The following is a 20558-nucleotide window of genomic DNA, read 5'->3' as shown; positions in this document are numbered from 1 at the left end:
GCAGTTACCTATGGGGTGGAAGTTGAGATGGAAACAGGAAGATTTTTCACTTTTATTTGATAGACCTTCATGTTTAATTAATTGATTGATTTTTTTTGAGACTGTGTATCACTCTGTCACCCAGGCTGGAGTGCAATGGCATGATCTCAGCTCACTGAAACCTCTGCCTCCCAGGTCCATGCGATTCTACTGCCTCAGCCTCCCAGGTAGCTGGAATTACAGGCACCTGCCACCAAATCCAGCTAATTTTTGTGTTTTTAGTAGAGACAGGGTTTCATTATGTTGGCCAGGCTGGAATCAAACTCCTGACCTCAAGTGATCTGCCGGCCTTGGTTTCCTTGAAGTGCTGGCATTATAGGCATGAGCCACCGTGCCCAGCCATGTTTAATTTTTTATATTAAGAATGTCCTCTCATTATGTTTGTATTTTTCAAAAATTAGGCTAGCTGTTGTAAGAAATGTAATTCTTCATCAATTGGAGGTACAGTGAAAAATGGCCATGGTATAGAGAGTGTGTGGCCCATATTAATCACTCAATTAATGTTTGTAGAATTTGTTGAATTAAAGTTATAAGCATAAACACTAATGGAAAAAATTCACTTGATTTCTCAGCTTTCTCCAGCAGAACAGAGAGAAAACTCTGATGGTGTGGATCATCCAAGGGCTTAAAGATTGACATGGCAAAAATGGCAAAGGTGTGAGGGAACTGGGGTGCTAAAGTAAGTTTTCAAAATGACTAATCATATTCTCCAGAATGAGTAATGAAGCAAGTGAAATCAAAAGATAGGCTGAGCTGGGCATGATGGCTCATGCCTGTAATCCCAGCACTTCAGAAGGCCAAGGTGGGAGGATTGCTTGAACCCAGGAGTTCGAGACTAGCCTGGGCAACAAAGTGAGAACCATGTGTGCGAAAAAAAAATTTTAACTAGCTGGGTATGGTGGCCAATAGTCTCAGCAATTCGGAAGGCTGAGGTGGGAGGATTACTTGAACCTAGGAGGTCAGAGCTGTAGTGAACCATGATCATGCCACTGCACCCCAGCGTGGGTGAGAGACTGAGACCCTGTCTCAAAAGAAAAAATATATATAGGATAGTGTACTTTGAAAATAAGGGGGAAAAATCTAGAGAGTAGGAGTTATAGTAAGAATAAAGAGCAAATGCAATAGGAGTTGGAAAGAGAAAATTGCAGATGGAGAAAGTAGTTCAGAGTTCAGGGTCTTCGAAGAAGAGCGATTCCAAGTACTTCTTTATCAGGCCCCTAAGTGACTAGAAATAAAGTAGAGTGTAGGTGGACATCACTATTGTTGAAAAGATAAAGAAACTGTGATGTTAGAGAATTAGAACAGACATGGGGGAAACAACAGGTCTCTTGTTCAATACTGTGAACCCATTGCCCAACCTAGTACCTATAGTAGGCATTCAATTAACATTTGTTGAATGAATGAATGAATGAATGAATATTATAGCACTTACTGCAATTACTTGTTTTCCTGTTTTCTTCCCCTAGCAAACCACAGGCTCCTTGAGTCTTGCTTATTTCTGTGTCTCTAGTGTTTGAATCAAGGTTTGAGTGAGGGAATTAATATTGAACTGCAGAAAATTATGACAAGGAAAGGGAGAGACAGAAAAATTGTAAACTGGTGCTAAAATCCCTAAGGGAGGTGAACGATAAGAACTTTGATAGTATTTGAGTAATTTTATCAAATGACATTGATTCAAAAGAGGGAGCAATTGATAAGAAGAAAGAATGTTGGATTTGGAAGTGGCAATAGGAAAAATAATATTCCCATTTTCCTTTTCCCATCCTGGGAATTCTGGAGGAATGGGCACAGTGTTTTCTCCTTTGATGCTCCACTCCTGCTCTGTCACTTAGCCCTCCCAGTTTTTCCAAATTTACCTTACCTTGCTTCCTGTTGTCATCATGACTAGAATGCTTCAATACTCTTTTTGCCCTGTGAGGTTGACTTTGTCACTTTGGCCTTACATGCAACAGCAAAAAGCTAAGTCCCTAAGTATAATTTTTCAGCAACATTAGTACTTACCTCATACTTCTCCAATGATTCCTATTTGACTGTCAAATCAAATGAAAACTTGTGAAAATAAGTGAATTGCTTCCATTATGAGTTTATGCTTATAACTAATTCAACAAATTCTACAAACATTAAATGAAACAGCAAATGAAAACTTCCTGTCTTGAATTTAAGTGTTCACTACCCACCCCTCTGTAAGCTACCCTTACTTCAGTTGCTTTGAAGTTTGCACTATGTACAAGATGCCCTACCTTTCTCAAAGCTTCTAATCAACCTTTTCAATACCTAACCAGAGCCCTCTTTATCAGAACTCCTTGAGGACTCATTTTCTCTACCTGGCTATAATCAAAACAATTCAGAAACACCTGCCTGCCTTTATCCATTCCTCTCTCCTAATTACCAAACACTCATAAATGTTATATGTATATGCTTTTCTTACGTGTCACATTCTATATTACCCTATCAATTCTACTATATAAATTTCGCCGAAATCTATCTCTTCCTCCTTATCCTTGCTGTCACTGGCCTGGATGGTTACAAAAGCCCTCATCAACCTTCAGGGTATCCTGCAATAGAGCTTGAGTATCTTTAAAATGGAAATCTAATTATGCCCCCAAAGCACACACACACAAAGCTGCACACATGCACCCACACAATGTTTGAGACATTTTATACCCTTTAAGCAAAAGTCCAAACTCATTAGCCTACAGGGCATATATAGCCCACATTTACCGCTCTAACCTCATCCCACCACTTCTGCTGTCAAGCCTTCATGCCCCTGCATCCATACTTCCTTCTCTGGATTTAGTCTCCTACCAGTAACCCCACAACCATCTCTGTCTCCAAATTCCCTATAATCACCCTATATACCTATAAATTTATATACTTTTTAAAAAACCTTTTATTGTACAATAATCACAGATTCACGGAAGGCTGCAAAAAAATGTACAGGGAAGTCCCATGTACCCTCCTTCCAGCCTCCCCAAAGGTTGACATTTTATACAATTATTTTACAGCATCAAAATGAAGAAGTTGGCATTGGACATTGGTACAAGCCATAGAACTTATTTAGATTTCACCAGCTATACATGCACGGGTGTGTGTGTGTGTGTGTGTGTGTGTGTGTGTGTGTGTGTAGCTCTATGCAATTTTGTCACACACTTGCATAACCACAACCACAATTAAGATACAGAACAGTACTATCACCACAAGGCTCCCTCATGCTATGCCTTTATAGCTACACCCATCCCTAACCTCTGGCAACCAACTAATCTGTTGTCTATCTCTGTAATTATTATTTCATAAATGTAATATAAATGGACTCATGCAGCATATAATCTTTTGAGGTTGGCCTTATTGACCCAGCATAATTCCCTTGAGAGCCATCCAGATTTTTTGCATGTATCAATAGTTTGCTCATTTTTATTAATGAGCAATATTCCAATAGCATGGATGTACTAGTTTGTTTAACCATTTATCTGTTGAAGTACATCTGGGTTGTTTCCAATGTTTGGCTATTACTAACTGAGCTGCTATGAACATCATGTACAAGTTCCTACACAAAAATAAGTCTTAAATTATCTGGAATACATTGCCCAAGAGTACAATTACTAGGTCATATGGTAAGTCTATTTTTAGTTTTGACAGGAACTGCCCAACTATTTTACAGACTGGCTATACCATTTTAAATTCCCACCAGCAAGATACGTGTGTGATCTAGTTTCTCCATACCCTTACCAGGAATTGTTGTTACCATTTTTCATTATAGCCATCTTGAGAGTTGGCTCACTGTAGTTCTCATCTTTTAGGACCTAAGTCAAGAGTTACTTCTGTAGAGCCTTTTTAAAATCCTCAGGAAAAGTTGATTATTCCCACTCTGTGCCATTTCTGACACTTCATTTATTGTTATATTTTAATTATTTATTGACATAGTCTGTGTCTTTCCCTCTGTTTTCGAGCTACATGAAGCTAGGGGCTGTGTCATATTCATCTTTATTCCTGCAGCATCTGGTACAGTTACATGCTGGGCACACAGTGGGTGCTCAGGAAAATGTGTGGTAAGTGAGGGAAAGAATGAATGAAGAGAACATTATTCTTGTTGCCTCTCCCTCCTCCATAAGCTAGAAATCTTTTTAAAACAGACATCACGCCTTCCTCTGTGTCTCCCAGCAGCAGCTAATAGGGTGGTCTGTACGTGTAGATGCTCAATAAATGTCGTCTAAACTATTCAGTTAGCTTATCTTCCCTCTGCACCCAAAAGATAAGCATATGAAGGAGAGAATAGGCCCAAGTATCCTTGTGTTAGGGATCATAAGTCATTATTTTTATAATACTCTTATTATCTCTACAATCACTCAATATTTTTCTGTGTAGATGAGAAATCTAAACAAAACAGTCCTTTGAGTCAAAGAATGCCTCTGTGGGTAAGCACTATTCAATAATTTCAATACCCTTGTTACTTATGAATTTGGGAGGATGGCATTTTATGTCCCTGAATTACTTTCACATTTCAGAAGGATCTGGGATTTTTCTGGTTTTGCTGCACTGGTATAATTTGACATGTTGACTATGAAGAGGCCATTAACCTCAACATTTTTTATCACTTTTTAACTCTGTATTTTCTCAACTCCGATGTGTGTTAATTTGCACTTGTTTATATGTCTCTGTAAGAGTTACTTAGGCCCTTCAGGACTGGTATATATTCTGTCTGGAAAGTAGATTGTAAGCCCCTTGAGAGCAGGGACTTTATAACTCCTAGGAATGCATTCTGGACACTGTCAGTGTTCGATTAATGATAATACTGAAAGCTTGATTAAGGTCATCTGTCACATTGACGTCTTCCTTTTCATCTACAAGGCTTCTATCACAAAAAGCAGCTAGGTTGACTAGGTAGCATTGAATGACTCAATCCAAAATTATGCTCATTGTTACACTACAATTTGTTCTTCAGTGTGCTTTCAGATTTATAATTTTAGATCAGTTGTTACAGTTCCCTTCCTTACAATACCCTGGTTACATATGCATTAGGGAGGACTACATTTCATAACCCTTTAGTTTTTTGCATAATAAAAAGTTACCTGATAACATCTATGCTTGTAAAGCATGTACTTCTCCCCAGCCACCACTGAGAACCAGTGATTAAACTCCAAGTATGGTCCTAATCTTAAATAATCAGAAAGAATCCTTAATGACTATTCAGTGTATGTCTTATTTTCCCAGATATTAAAATTGACTAAATGTATACACTATGTCCTATGGCTGTTGAAGTTAAATTAATATGAATATTTCAAGGAAGTCTGAATTTTAAAATAGAAGGGCAAATGTGTTCATTGATGAGGGTAGAAGTAGGGGGAATTTTTTTTAAGTCAGGTTTATTAAGGTGTCATTTACATATAGTCTGATTCATCCCTCTTAGGTGGAGAGTTTGATGAGTTTGACAGGTTGTGTTTTTTTCCCTTAACTATTTGCTAATTCAACTATACCTCCAACTTGCCCCATCACCATCACTACCCCTAGACCAAACTGACCTATATTTTTCTGATATCTTATGTCCTTTCTATTTTCTATAGTGTACTAAAGGAAGTATACCAAGCCTTTAATCCCAAAGCAGTGGTCTTACAGCTGGGAGCTGACACAATAGCTGGGGATCCCATGTGCTCCTTTAACATGACTCCAGTGGGAATTGGCAAGTGTCTTAAGTACGTCCTTCAATGGCAATTGGCAACACTCATTTTGGGAGGAGGTGAGTACAAAGGAAAGTTACCAGGAGAATTTGTTTACCTTCCTCCACATTTTGTCTTTTGGCACTGAACTTGGGAAACTTGGCTTTCTTAGATTGGATAATACCAACCTACCTGTGGCCCAGAAGCCTGAGTCAATGAAATCTGCCACTTCCACAGTTCGGCATAAGAGAGTACTCTGACATACTTCTCAGTTTAGCATGTACATTGACTGCTTGGCACTCTAAAGTCTAAATTTCAATTCCTGAAGCAAAGATTATTTGGTTAAAGGTTACCTTGGATCTTAAGAACAGAGAATGTTAACCCCAGTAGATTTTGAATCATCTTATCTCAGTATAGTCTTTGATTTTCAGTTGTAATAATCATCTTTTGGGAACATATCACTAAAATTCCAAGTCTACTCGTAAGTAGTAAACACACAAATTAAATAAGCAGAATTCAAGAATGACTCTTCCCCCAAAAAGCATGGATTTGTTATAGTGAAGCAAAATTGAGAGATCTATAGTCTCCTTGGCATTCTTGCCTTTGGTGTGTGTTGATTATTTGTATTACTTAACCAAAAGAAAGGCCAGTCTATTCAACAGAAGCATTTACACCTTTGAGAAAGGAACTTGTAACACAACAACTACCACCTTTAAAGAAGCCTTGCTTAAAATCTTCTGCCTACTTACCTGGCACAATCTCATTGGATGAATACATTGGTATCTTAAAGTAACATGATCAAGCAGATTGAGCTTAAAATGCATGTATTATAGAAGAGTTAATTGTTGGTTGTTTTATCAACCTGTTAGGGGAAATTGTGGGGAAGCCTTATTAAATGAGTGAGCATTCAACACCAGTACACAAGCCTGGTCCTTTGGCAGCATCAAACTCTAGAAGGCTCAAAATTAAAGGTACTTATAACAGACAACCTCTTATGAAAAGCTGGCAAGAAATATATTAACTTCAACTGAAGGAAAAGATAAAGTTGATAAGTACTCTGTGACATATTACTTTCCTTGACAGCACTAAGGATAGTGATTATGATACAGGTACAGCTAAGGAGGGGGAAGAGACCATATACATCAGGTTAAAATCTGACTTTTGTTTAAGGCTATAATCTTTATGTTAAAAGTCTGTTAGCATTCTCTAAAGCCTTTTTGTTTTCTCAGCCCAAAGTTTTGTCTTTTGAATATATAACTCTTCTTAGGAAATATGTGTATTCCTAAAAATGCTTGTGCATAAATGGAATTTTTGCAAATAAAATCATATTGTGTACGTACCAGAGATAGTTTACTACTTAAGCAAAACCTATGATGACCTTTTTTCAAATTATATAATCATGCCAAATAAGTCTATCTTATAAATTCAGGTTTTTCCATGTCAGGAGTATTTAAAGTAATACCTGTACTATTTAACTGAAATTCTCAGCCCCTATTAACACATAGACAATTAGTAGAGAGGACTACATCCCCAAGCTTCAGAGAACCTCACTGAGGCCTAAAAGACATACTCCAAGCATCCCTGACCTTTCAAATAGTAGAAAGGCTTCCAGAAAGGTTGATCGTATGTTCTAGTTTTTACATGTTATCCCAGTGTGATGATTAATAGTGCCTCCTTTTACTTTTAAATGTATACCATTTTGGACAATAATTTATATGGTCACCCTACCTAAAATAGACCAGATTCTGTTTCCCTTAGGCTGCATTGAGATTAGGAAATCGTTCCATTTTACCCTTATACTCTTGGAATTTAGCTAAAGGCCAATGTTCTAATGCTTGCATGGCAGAGCACATCTATTCAGCACAAAAATATGCTGATTATTAGCCAGTATAATATGGCTGTTGGGTGACTGAGACAGGACCTGATGAGATGGGTCAGAGCATCCATCAGTGGTCCCTTCCTCATCTCACTCTCTTTGATCTCTGCCGCCAGGCCTATGTTTTGTGGTGAAAAGGAATGCTGATATTGAAAGAAGGAAGTCTGTTTTTGTTAGCATTTTCCTTTTCTCTTTCCTGGGCTTTTAGGGCTAGATCTGCCCATAGTTTTAAAATACAAATTACATTCAGCAGTCATTTTATAGAATTGTTACAAAATTCGTCACAGAAATTTTTCCATTGGTTAGATCACCTCAAGAGATCTGGATTCCAGAGATCTGAGTCTTGCTGATGGCTCTTGATGGAACTGAGGAGGTTGGACTCCTCAGGTACATATTTCTGGGGAGATGAGAGCCTCTTTAATCTTTGCAGACCTTGGACTTCCCAGTTTTACACTGTGCATGATCTGACTGGTCCACCGAAGTCTGCCTACTAGGTTGTTTAAAAATATCACAAAGGGATGTTTAAGGGAAATTCTGAAATTTGAAGTTATCTTTTTAGACAGTTTATTAAAACATTTTTCTCTCTTTCCTTACCCCCTTCCGTCTCCTGCTGTTTTGTGACTGTTCTTTCCTAACTTCACAATTCTTGACGGAGACAGGAGGCTATAACCTTGCCAACACGGCTCGATGCTGGACATACTTGACCGGGGTCATCCTAGGGAAAACACTATCCTCTGAGATCCCAGATCATGAGGTAAGTAAGGCTCTGACAAGTCCTCTCTTCTTTAAGGGGAAGAGCTGAGTCATTCCACCTAATCAAAATCACGTCCTCACCACTCAATACCGTTTTGTTGAGAGACACTTCAATAACAATAACACACTGTCTTGACAGAATAGTGGACTCTTGTTCCAAAATATCCAAGACCTTCTGCTTTTTTTTTTCACAAGATCTCAAAGGCCAATGAACTTTAATTTCTCAATTAATTACAGAGACTGTGGGAAGGGGTCACCTGTTCACACAAAGAATTCCTTGGAATATGTGCATATTTTTATCCCCTAGCCTCAAAAAGGAAGGGGCTACTTTTAAAATGTGTAAGCTGAATTCTCTATTTTTTTTAGAAGTCTTATAGGTGGTATGTGGCACATGTTCTTTGGTGGTAGTACTGATTGGCTCAATTTTCTTTGACTAACATAAAATTCAAGAAACCCATAATCACTACAAACACCATTGCTGGTGTTTTTCCAGCAATTAGTGACACACAGAGACTGGAACAGGACCAACCAAAATGTGAAACGTCATTTGAGCCCTTGCCATTTTCTTTAGTCATACAAGATGAGCTTTATGTTTTCTAAAAGCTAAGATGTCTGTTCTAGTTTTCCTAAAACAAGTTGATGGAAAGCTGTCTGGCACCTGTGGGTATGCTGATAATCCCTAATCCAAAGGCATACTTTTGTTCCTACCTACCACCTCAGTTCCCCTGCAAGCAGGAAGCATGTTATCATAGATCAAGATGTATAACCACAGACCTTAGACAGGATGACTTAAAATAACAAACCAGTACATGCAGCCCCAGTTTCTCAAGCTATTTCCCAAGGATTAGGGATGTTGCTTTGGTTATAATGTTATGATTTCTGCCAGATACAGTAGCTATACACTTGGGAGCATGATGCTTTTTAAAGTTGCTATTATTTTTTAAAAATTAGAAACAACTTAAACTAATTTCCTTCCAATTTTCTCCTAACCTCAGGTGAGGTCTAATATGTATCTCAGAAAAACCATTCAATATGTCTAGAATACAAATAGAAGGTACACTATAATTTGAGACAATTTGCTGATATCAGGGTTAATAGAAGTCTCTTTTCTTGATTTGACTTACCTTTATTCAGTATTTGGAAGCTTAATGAAATATAAAGGTAAGTGCTGTGAACAAATGTAATCGCTGTTATTGCTGTGGGAGTATCTCAGATTGCATTGTAATTTAAAGCTCTGGGACTTTATAAACTTATCAAGTTATGTCAGAAAGAAGTTTTAAGCTGTAGAAGCCTGAACTGAGAATGAATTCTCTATTCCTGAGAAGCAAAAGCAAATCCTAAGTTTCATCTATGTTAAAAGATTGATATAATTTTAATAAAGATGAATACTGCCTCTGGTACCTGGAGAAGCTATGGGCCTGAATGGGTGTAGGCTTGGCCTTATAGATAGATGTTCTATCTTTATACTGAAATAATCTGTAAGATTAAACAAGATGTAATATATGTCAAGTGCCTAACACATAGTTCCCTAGCACCTAATAGGCACTTGAAAAATGCAAGTTCTCGGCCAGGCATGATGGCTCATGCCTGTAATCCCAGCACACTGGGAGGCCGAGGCAGGCAGATCACAAGGTCAGGAGTTCGAGACCAGCCTGGCCAACATGGTGAAACCCTGTCTCTACTAAAGATAAAAACAATAGCTGGGCATGGTGGCACACGCCTGTGATCCCAGCTACTCGGGAAGCTGAGGCAGGAGAATCACTTGAACCTGGGAGGCAGAAGTTGCAATGAGCTGAGATTGTGCCATTACACTCCAGCCTGGGTGACGGGGCGAAACTCCGTCTCAAAAAAAAAAAAAAAAAAAAAATGCAAGTATTCTCCTTCCCCTTTGCATGCTGCTCACTTCTTATACCCAGACATTTATGACTATGTCATTCATAAATTTGTCCAAACCCTTTGTGAATCCCTTCTGTCATATCCTTCTGGTTTAAGAGATGTGAGTCATGCAAGAAGGAACAAAGAATAAAATTGAAATGACAGTCTTCCAGGTACAATAAGATAACATTTTAATGAAAATTGCCAAAAATAGACTACACAGTATGAAGGCATATAAGTTCTGTGGCACAATACAGTTGCACACAAATATCCTTGTGGTCCTCTGAAATCAGATCAACAAATGGTAGATCAAAAAATATTTGCTAAGCACCCATTGTGTGCCAGGCACCATGCTAAAAGTATTAGGAGATGCAAAGAGGGAACTTCATTCCTTACCTTAAGCAGCTAGGAAGAGAGGGTGGTGTCTATGCTGGGGAGACATGCAAATGCATGGATAGTTATAATACAAAGCAGAAAAAGAATAAGACAGTAGGAATAGTGACTGTGGAAATGTACATCAAATATAAAGGGGATACAAAGGAGTACACAAAATACCTTGCCCTCCACAAGCTGAGAATATAATCAAGAAATCTAGTAGGTGAAAAGGTCAAGATAATGCAGCGGTCAGTTGCAGCTTGGCTGACCTCCCACTCTCTTTGCTCTCAGTCTTGGGCTTCAGTTCTTCCATGTCCTAGGGTAATAATCCTCCTCCTCCACATGCCCATTCCCCACTTTTCTATTATCTTCCTAGGTCCAGCTTCAAGCCCTGTGCCCTTCAAAAACCCTTACCTAAATACTCCAAGCCCCTTTGAGCTCTTCCTTTTATATTCATACATTCCTTGATTCATTTAACAATTATTTGTTGGGCCCCTACTATTTGCCAGGCCCTATTGATACCTTTATTCAGAGATACAAAGACTAATGAGATAATCCCAGTGCCCTCCAAAATCTCACCATCTAATAAAGGTGACAGAACAATGTGCTCAAATCCAGGACAGATGAGGACCATAGGGGATATTTTTCAACAAGACTTTGAACTGAATCTTAGAGTTTGATTGGGAGTTTGCTAGGTGAAGAAGGAGAAAAAGGCATTCTAAGCAGAGGGAACAAAAATCAGGAAGGGCCTGGTGCCTCATGGGGCCAGTGAGAAATTTGCTATGTGTAGAATACAGGGCATTTGAGAAAGAGTAGGAAGGATTAAGACTTGAATGGAAGTTAGGGCCAGATTATGAAGAGCCCTGAATGCTGCACTAAAGAGCTTTTTTCTATGCAAACAAATGAGCTTTAACTTTTAAAAAGCTCACTTGGTAGAGTGTGGAAGATAAGTTGCAAAGAGGAGAGACTTGAGAAAGGCAGACCTGTTAAGAGTTTCAAATATATACCTACAAGATTTATAGTCTGTGCCATTCATTTGGTCATCAGTGTTTTGGTTGTCTGTACCACATCCCCCACCCAAGTGCTTAGCTGAGTGTTAAGTACTCACCACCTAGTTGAGTGAATGAGGGTTTGAATATGTGTCTCAGTATTCACATTGGGAAACTTCTGTTTTTTTAAGATGAAAGAATTGGAAGCATAATCTAGCCTTTCTCTGTGAACGCTTAGTAGCGACTTTCTGTCCTTTGCAAGAAGTACCAGGTATCCCAGCTATAGGAAACAGATGTATCCATGGGAGAACATTATATTACCAATGCAGGGAAGGGAATTAGGAAGGCAGAAGCCCAGCACAAATATTAGAAGTGATAAGGGTGAAACTTCAAGCATAGCCCTCATGAAATATAAAACCAGTGATACCATAAGGCCGGTGATAACATAAGGCCAGTGATGGCATAAAGCCAGTGATGAGGCAGTTCATTTCAGCCCAAGCACTGGGGAGCCAGGTTGCCAGCTAAGCAGTCCCACCTGGGAAAGCTGAGAAGAATGGAGCTTGTATGTATGATTGGCCTAGATATCTCTACCATAGGGAAGGCCCTAAGGTTTCATGGTACCATGAAAAGACTAGTACATAGCAAATTTGGCACAATCACCTGGATTATTATATATAAAAATGTTCTATAGTCCAGTAATGCTGTTTAGATCCCATGACTTAATCTAGGATAGAGTAGGGCTGGGGAATGTGTGTGTGTATGTGTCTGTGTATCATCACATAGGTTTACTAATGAAAAATATTAACACTACTTAACCAGGCTGCTTTTTATGGACTGATTAAATAAATTGTGCCTCATTCATATTAGGGAATATATGTAACCATTAAAAAGAATTAGGTCAATTTATATACAAGTGTATGTTACTAACATAAAACAGTCTTGTTGCACTGTAACCTGTAGATTGCACTGAATCTATAGATTGATTTGTGGGGGAATAATATCATAACAATATTAAATCTTTTAAGCCACGAATTTATCTTTCTATTTACTTCAGTCTTCTTTAATTCCAAATTATAATCTGTACTCTCCACCAAACACATCTTACACAAATTTTGTTGAATTGATCCCTAAGTACTGTATTTCATTATTTTGATCCTATGTAAATGGTATTTTTATTTCAATTTCCAGTTGTTTGTTGCCAGAATATTGAAGTACAATTGACTTTTCATATTGATCTTGAGTAATGTAACCTTGCTAAATTCACTTATTACCTCTAGTAGCTTTTCTGTAGATTGCTTAGCATAATTCATGTAAGCAAACATGTGAACTGTGAATAAAGAGAGTTTTCCTTCTTTCTTTCTTTATAATCTTCATGTCTTTTATTTCTGTTTCTTACCTTTTTGCACTGGTTGGGACCTCCAGTGCAATGCCGAGTGGAAATGGTGAGTGAATATCTTTATCTGGTCCCCAGTCATAGAGGGAAAGCATTTAATCTTCACTATGAAGTGAGATATTAGCTGTAGAATTTTTCAAAAATTTTCTTTTTTTAGGTTCAGGAAGTTCTGTTCTATTCCTAATTTACTGAGAGTTTTTTTTTCTCACAAATGAGTGTTGATTTTGTCAAATGTTTTTCATCATCTATTGAAATGATCATATGGTATCCTTCTTTATTGTTAGTACAGTAAATTGCATTGATTGTTCAATGTTAAACTAACTTTGTATTCCTAGAATAAACCCTGCTTGGTCATGTTATATTATCCTTTTTATGTATTGCTGGATTCATTTTGCTGAAACTTGGTCATGGTTTCTTGTGTCTATGTTAATGAGGGATGTTGGCCTGTTGTTTTCTTGTCATGTCTTTGTCTGGTTTTGATATCAGGGCAATGCTGATTTTGTGGTTTCTCTGGGGTTTACATCTGGGTATGCTTTTTTTTTTTTTTTTTTTTTTTTTTTTTTTTTTTTTTGGAGATAGAGTCTTGCTTGCTCTGTCACCCATACTGGGGTACAGTGGCACAGTCTCGGCTCACTGCCACCTGCACCTCTCAGGTTTGAGTGATTCTCCTGCCTTAGCCTCCCTAGTAACTGAAACTACAGTACCACACCTGGCTAATTTTTGTATTTTTAGTAGAGACGAGGTTTTACCATGTTAGGCAGGCTGGTCTCGAACTCCTGACCTCAAGTGATTCAGCTGCCTCAGCCTCCCAAAGTGCTAGGATGACAGGTGTGAGCCACCATGACCGGCCTGCAGTAGGCATTTTTAACTTACCAGAGTCAACTTTTAAATAGTATTACATTACTTCACATATAATATAGTACCTTTACAGCAGTGTTCTTCCATTTTTTTTCTTTCTCTTTCTTTGTGCTATTGTAGTCATATATTTTATTTTTGCATATGTTATAAACCTCTCGATACATAATAGTTTTTCTTTAAACAATTCTTTTAGTTTTTAAAATATTTACTAATTCATTTTAAGTGAGAATAAATCCAGTATATAATAGCACAGATAGCATGTTTTGATGAAAAAAAGCTGTATTTTTCAAGATAAAAAGAAATTTTATAAGAAAAATGTCATTGTTACACCCTTTTGCAATTTCTTTAACATCTGGCTTAATAGATGACAGCTGACTTCTCATACCTGGTTCTACATTCAGTGTGTTTTGAGATGTTGTTTTTGTTAAAATATGTAAAGAAAATCCAACTTCACATAGATATGTAGTTGGAAAAGGTAGAAGTATTTTAATACATTTTCAGATAATTATGAGTATTCTTTGGTACTACACTAAAACTTAACAAGTGGAAGTTTCTTAAAGGTTAATGCAGTGTGTAATCTGAAACCATATCAATGAACGTTTTATATACTGTTACATTAAAACTCATTGGTCATCTTATTCTTTTGAGTGGATATTTGACTCATCTTATATATATTGGTTATTTGGAAAATAGTGGTTCACTAAGTTATGCAAATATTCCAAATGCTAACACATTTTATGCAGTATCAAAAAAACACAGACATTGATTTCACCACTGATGTCATTGGAAAACAGTATTGGAAAACTGTCAAATTCCCAGTGGCAGAATGAAGTTTTCCAAAATTCTAATTTTCACTCAAAAAATGTGAATATTATCATTGGCAAGAAATACTGTCAATTGTTTGTCCTGAAGTGACAGATTTACTTCATTTTTGAGAGAATATTTGCCAAATATCCAAGTATTTAATCATGGCTCATCCATCAGTCTTTCCAGCAGAAATGATGTTCTATGAAAAATGTGGCTAGTTAAGCTCAAAAGTTGACATGCTTTTCCTCAAGACAACCACCATAGCACAGTTTATACCAGAAGCACCTGATGTATACCTCCTATTTTGTCACACAGAATCTTAAATCCAGCATCAGGATTTAATAAAAGTAATACTTTTTAGTGCTTTATCAGGGACATTCTTAAGTAAAATTAGATTTTATTTTACTATAAGTGCATGTCAGTAAATAATACACTAACTCCTGGTGTACTTTGGTGCTATTGCCTTAATTTGTGCCATAGTACCAGCAGTTTTACCCACCATTGCTTTTGCACCTCCATGCAAATATAAACAAAGTTTCTCCAGCATAAACCATGAAAGTCAAACAAGTTATTCAGCACTTTGAATGTTTTAGCACCAGTCATGTTTGTCACTAACCATTCACATAAAAGAAGATCATCTTCAAAGATTAGTTACTGCTAATACCACATGACTGACTATAAGCAAAACTGCAAGTCCAGCCACATTTGTAGATTTGCCTGTTTTTATGGTGTGAATAAGTTCTGTAAATGAGATGCTAGGTCTTCATAATTACAGCTAAATGTTTAAATAAACAAGTTACTGTGCCATTGACAAAAGACAGTGCTGTAAGTTATTCTACTAACTTTTCGTCAAATAGGCAGTGAGCAATGTCAATTGTCCAAGGCTTTATTGGTCTCCAAGCTATAGTGTGGAATTCTCTAGCCAATGCAGTAAAATAACTTACCCATAAGATACTGCAATGACTTTTTAATTTCTAATTGGAAAGGTACAACAAACAATTTTTGGCTATTTGAGTTCATCTTGTCTATGCTTAATATATTCAATTCCTTTTTCTTTAACTATGAATGAATGGTCTAAAAATGATGTTACAATTTAAATGACAAATTAATTTGAAACTGAGAATTTTCTGTTGCATAAGACACTGTAAGGTAAATTTGTGACATACATAAAGATAATTCAATCATATTTTGTTTCTTATTTAAAATTTCACCCAGTTTTTTTGAAGTAAAGTTCTTCCTTCCATGGGTCAGAACCATTATTGATGTTTCAGTTTTGTCTTTTTCAGCGTCTATAAACATAGATGTTGTGGCCTTGGTTTAAGAAAACAAGTCTTCTAGCTCTGGACCACCACCCCTTATATCCTTAATTGGGCTGTGTTTGGCTGGACTGTGTTACTCCATTTCCTCTCTGCCACCAGGGCAATAGCATGCCTTGCTCCTCCCTGGTCTTCGGTGGTACTCCTTTGAGCTCAGTACATAGGCAGCCACCACTGGACCTGCTGCTTCCAACATGACTCTACATGGTCTTCTATAGAAATTATGAATAAGAAAATATCTTTTATATTTATCCATTCCAGCATTTTTCAATCTTTTGTGTAGATCCAGGTTTCGATCTGGTACAAATTGCATTCTGCCTAAGAACTTCAGTTCATTTTTCTTATACTGTAGGTCTGCTAGCAACAAATTCTCAGCTTTTGTTTGTCCGAAAAGGTTTCTATTTTGTGTTAATTCTGTAAAGATATGTTCACTAGGTATAGAATTCTAGGTTGATAGTTTTTCTTTTAGCACTTCAAAGATATCATTTCATTGTCTTCTTGCTTACATATTTCCTCATGAGAAGTCTGTTATTAATTCTTATCTTTGTTCCTTTGTATAATATGTGTCATACTTCTTTGGCTGCTAAGTTTTCTCTTTATAACTAGTTTTTGGCAGCTGGATTAAAATGTGCTGTCATATGGTTGTCTTTGGATATATCATGTGTGAAATTCATTGAGCTAGATCTGTGGGTTTGTAGTTTTCATCAAATTTAGAAATATTTCAGCCACTATTTTTTTTGTTAATTCTTTCTTTCTCCTACTTCTAGGACTCCAGCTAAACCTAGTTAGACCAGTTATGTTGAAGTCTCATAGGTCACTCACTGTAACCTTTTTACTATTTCTTTCTTTCCTTTTTTTTTTTTTTTTTTTTTAGAGACAGAGTCTTATTCTGTCAGCCAGGCTTGAGTACAGTGGTATAGTTATGGCTTACTGAAGCCTCAACCTCAAGCAATCCTCCCACCTCAGCCTCCTGAGTAGATAGGACTATAGGCACACTCCACCATGCCTGGTTAATTGTTTTATTTTGTAGAGAGACAAGGACTCACCATGTTGTCCAGGCTGATCTTCAACTCCTGGTCTCAAGCAGTCCTCTCGCCTTAGCCTCTCAAAGTGCTGGAATTACAGACATGAGCCACCATGCTCAGCCTTTTTTTTTTTTTTTTTTTTAGTCTTATTTCTCCCTGTGATTTATTTTGGAGAGTTTCTATCACTTTGCCTTCAAGTTCATTGATATTTTCTTCTGCAGTATACCTACTCTTAATCTTATCCAGTGAAATTTCCCTTTCAAATAGATGTTTTTCATCTCTAGAATTTTCATTATTAAAAGATATTTTTAATTTCTCTCCACACTAATTTCATATTTTTTTACCTCCTTAAGCATATGGAGCATATTTATAATAGCTGTTTTACTGTCCTTGTCTACTAATTCCATCATTTCTGTCATTTCTAGATCTGTTTCTATTAATTGATTTTTCTTTAGATTATAGGTCACATTTTCCTACTTCTTTGTGTGTTTAGTAATTTTTTTATTGGACATCAAATGTCATGAATTTTATATTGTTGAGTTCTGGATTTTTAAAAATTTATTTCAAGAGGATTAGACTTTTTCCCTGATAATAAAGTTATTGTGGATCAGTTTGATCCTTTTTCAGTTTTGTTTATAAATTCATTTAGAGAAAGTCTTGACTAGCCTTTTTATTCTAGGGTGAATTTAGCCCACTTTGAAGGTATTACCACTGGTAAGCGTGTAAGCCTGTACTGTTATCCCAGTATTCAGTGAGATCTCTTCACTTTGACCCTTTGTGAGCTCTAGGAATTGTTTATTGTTGTTGTTGTTGTTTTAAGATGGAGTCTTGCTTTGTCACCCAGGCTGGAGTGCAGTGGCACGATCTCAGCTCACTGCAAGCTCCACCTCCCAGGTGCAGGCGATTCTCCTATCTCAGCCTCCCCAGTAGCTGGGATTACAGGCAAGCGCCACCATGCCCAGCTAATATTTTATATTTTTAGTAGAGATAAGGTTTCACCATGTTGGCCAGGTTGGTCTCAAACTCCTGACCTCAAGTGATCCACCTGTCTCAGCCTCCCAAAGTGCTACAATTACAGCCGTGAACCACTGTGCCCAGCCGGGAATTGTTCATCTTACAACACTTCAGTAATTGTTTTTCTGTAAGTTTTTCTGGACTACTCTTATGAAATTGTACCCTACACATGTTCAGACTGGTATTCTTCAAAAGCCTCAAGTAGACCTCTATGTATATTTCTACTACTCTTTTTTGGCTTAGCTCTATCTCTGCAATTTCTAACCACCTTGGCCTCTCTGAACTCCAATATCCATCTCTTCTATTCAGTGAGATTGCTGGGCTCCGTTTGGGTTCCCCCTTCCTATACCACAGTCCAAGGATTACTTCCAGACAGAAAGCCTGGGTGATGGTAGGGTTCACCTCATTCATATCCTTTGTCTTTCAGGAATTACTATCTTATATTGTTTATTATCCAATTTCTGAAAATAGATGTTTCCTGTAATTTGTCAATTTTCCAGTTGTCTCTAGAGAGAGAATAAGTTTGCCCACATGGCCAGAAGCTGAAGTCCTTTAGTTACCTTCATTTTTTCTGCCTTCATTTTTGAAGAATATTTTTGTAGGATTTAAAATTCTAGACTTACAGTTTTTCTTTTCTTTCAGCTTCTATTGTTTCCGATAAACATTAGTCTTGTTCTTCTTATGATTTCCCTGTATATAATGTTCCTTTTTCCTTCTGGCTACCTTTATGAATTTATATTTGGTATTCACAACTTTGACTGTGGGCCAGGCACAGTGGCTCATGCCTGTAATCCCAACACTTGGGGAGGCCAAGGCAGGCAGTCAACTTGAAGCCAGGAGTTTGAGACCAGCCTGGACAACATGGTGAAACCCAATCTCTACTAAAATTACAAAAAGAAGCCAGGTGTGGATGCCTGTAATCCCAGCTATTCAGGTGGCTGAGTCATGAGAATCACTTGACCTTGGGAGGCAGAGGTTGCAGTGAGCTGAGATAGTGCCACTGCACTCCAGCCTGGGCAACAATGCAAGACTCTGTCTCAAAAAGAAAAAAGAAAAAGAAAGAAATAACACCGATGCCTCAGTGTATTTTGGTTTGTATTTATCCTATGTGGGATTCCCTAAGTTCTTGGATTTGTGGGTTGCTAATTTTTGTATGCAGGTTGGGTATCACTTTTCTGAAACACTTGGGACCAAAAGTGTTTTGAATTTCTGATTTTTTGGATTTTGTAGCATTTGCAATCTGGAAATTCAAAATCTAAAATGCTCCTGTGAACAATTCATTTGAACATCATGTCAGCACTCAAAAAGTTTCATATTTTAGAACATTACAGATTTTGGATTTTCAGATTAGGAATACTCAACCTGTGATTTGAAAAAGTATCAACCAGTATTTCTTTATTTTTTTTAACTTATTCTCTTTCTCCTGTTCTTCTGGGACCCTAATTACAATTATGTTAGATTGACTGATGCTGTCCTACAAGTCACTGAAGTGTGCTTAATTTTTTTTTCAATGTTTTTTCTCTCGAAGCTTCAGTTTGTTTGATTTCTGTTGATCGGTCTTCAAGTTCACTGATTCTTTAGTATCCAATCTACTATTAATTCCATCCACTGAATTTTTTTACTCCATCTTATCAGTGATTTCCTTAGCTTCTTTAATCTTGAAACAATTATAGATCCACAGACAATTGTAAAAGTACTATAAAAAGGTACCATGTACCCTTCATTCAGTTTCCTCCAGTGGTAACTTCTTATATAACTATACTGCAGTATCAAAACCAGGAAATTGACATTGGTACAGCAGACCTTAATTAGATTTCACCAATTTTACATAAGCCCGTGTGTGTGTGTGTGTGTGTGTGTGTGTGTGTGTGCATGTGCATATATGTGCATATTTAATCCTAGGCGATTTTATTATATGTATAGATTGATGTAACTACTATTATAGTCAGGATACGGCACTGTTTCATTATCACAGAGACTTTCCTTCTGCTACCCTTTTATAGCCACTGCTGCCTTCTTTTCCCCTACCCAATCACAAACTTGATCTTTTCTTCATCACTATGATTTTTTCATTTAGACAATGTGACATAAGTGGAATCTTACATTATTCGAGTTTTTGAGATCAGATTTTGCCCTCAGGATAATTCCCTTGAGATCCATCCAATTTGTTCAGCTCATTAATAGTTTATTCCTTTTTATTACTGAATAGTATTCTATGGCATAGATGTACCATAAGTTGTTTAATCATTTCTCCATTTGAGTTGTTTCCAATTTTGGCTATTAAAACTAAGCATTCACATACAGTTTTGTGTGGATACAAGTTTTGATATCTCTGGGAACAATGCCTAGGAATGCAAATTCTAGATCATACAGTAAGAATAGGTTTGATGTTTTTAAGAAACTAAAAGGAAAGGAAATGATTAAAGAAGTGCTTTCTTTTGATTATGGTTTACATACCACATCTCTCCCACCCTTTTTTTAAATTTCCCTATATCATTAAGTTTGAAGTAAGTTTCTTGTAGACAGGATATAATTGGGTTGTGTTTTTTTAACCTATTCTGCCATCTCTCTTTCCAAAGGTATGTTT

The 20558-nt window shown here is 37.1% G+C and overlaps 1 protein-coding gene across 6 annotated transcripts in view; it reads left to right on the top strand.

Annotated features, from left to right (window-relative positions):
* HDAC8 (histone deacetylase 8) overlaps positions 1-20558 on the top strand; it is a 255073-nt gene that overhangs the window by 114989 nt on the left and 119526 nt on the right. For 5 of the 6 annotated variants that reach the window (XM_010332388.3, XM_010332389.3, XM_010332391.3 and 2 more), the window contains 2 exons: positions 5598-5770; positions 8226-8320. In XM_010332388.3, the coding sequence (XP_010330690.2) occupies positions 5598-5770; positions 8226-8320 (268 nt within the window). The other variant, XM_074392320.1, reaches the window with a different exon arrangement.

This window comes from Saimiri boliviensis, chromosome X (assembly GCF_048565385.1).
Source record: "Saimiri boliviensis isolate mSaiBol1 chromosome X, mSaiBol1.pri, whole genome shotgun sequence".
In the NCBI taxonomy this organism is placed as follows: domain Eukaryota; kingdom Metazoa; phylum Chordata; class Mammalia; order Primates; family Cebidae; genus Saimiri; species Saimiri boliviensis.
The sequence above is the reverse complement of the archived record's forward strand: the minus strand, read 5'-3'. Positions and strand labels throughout refer to the sequence as shown.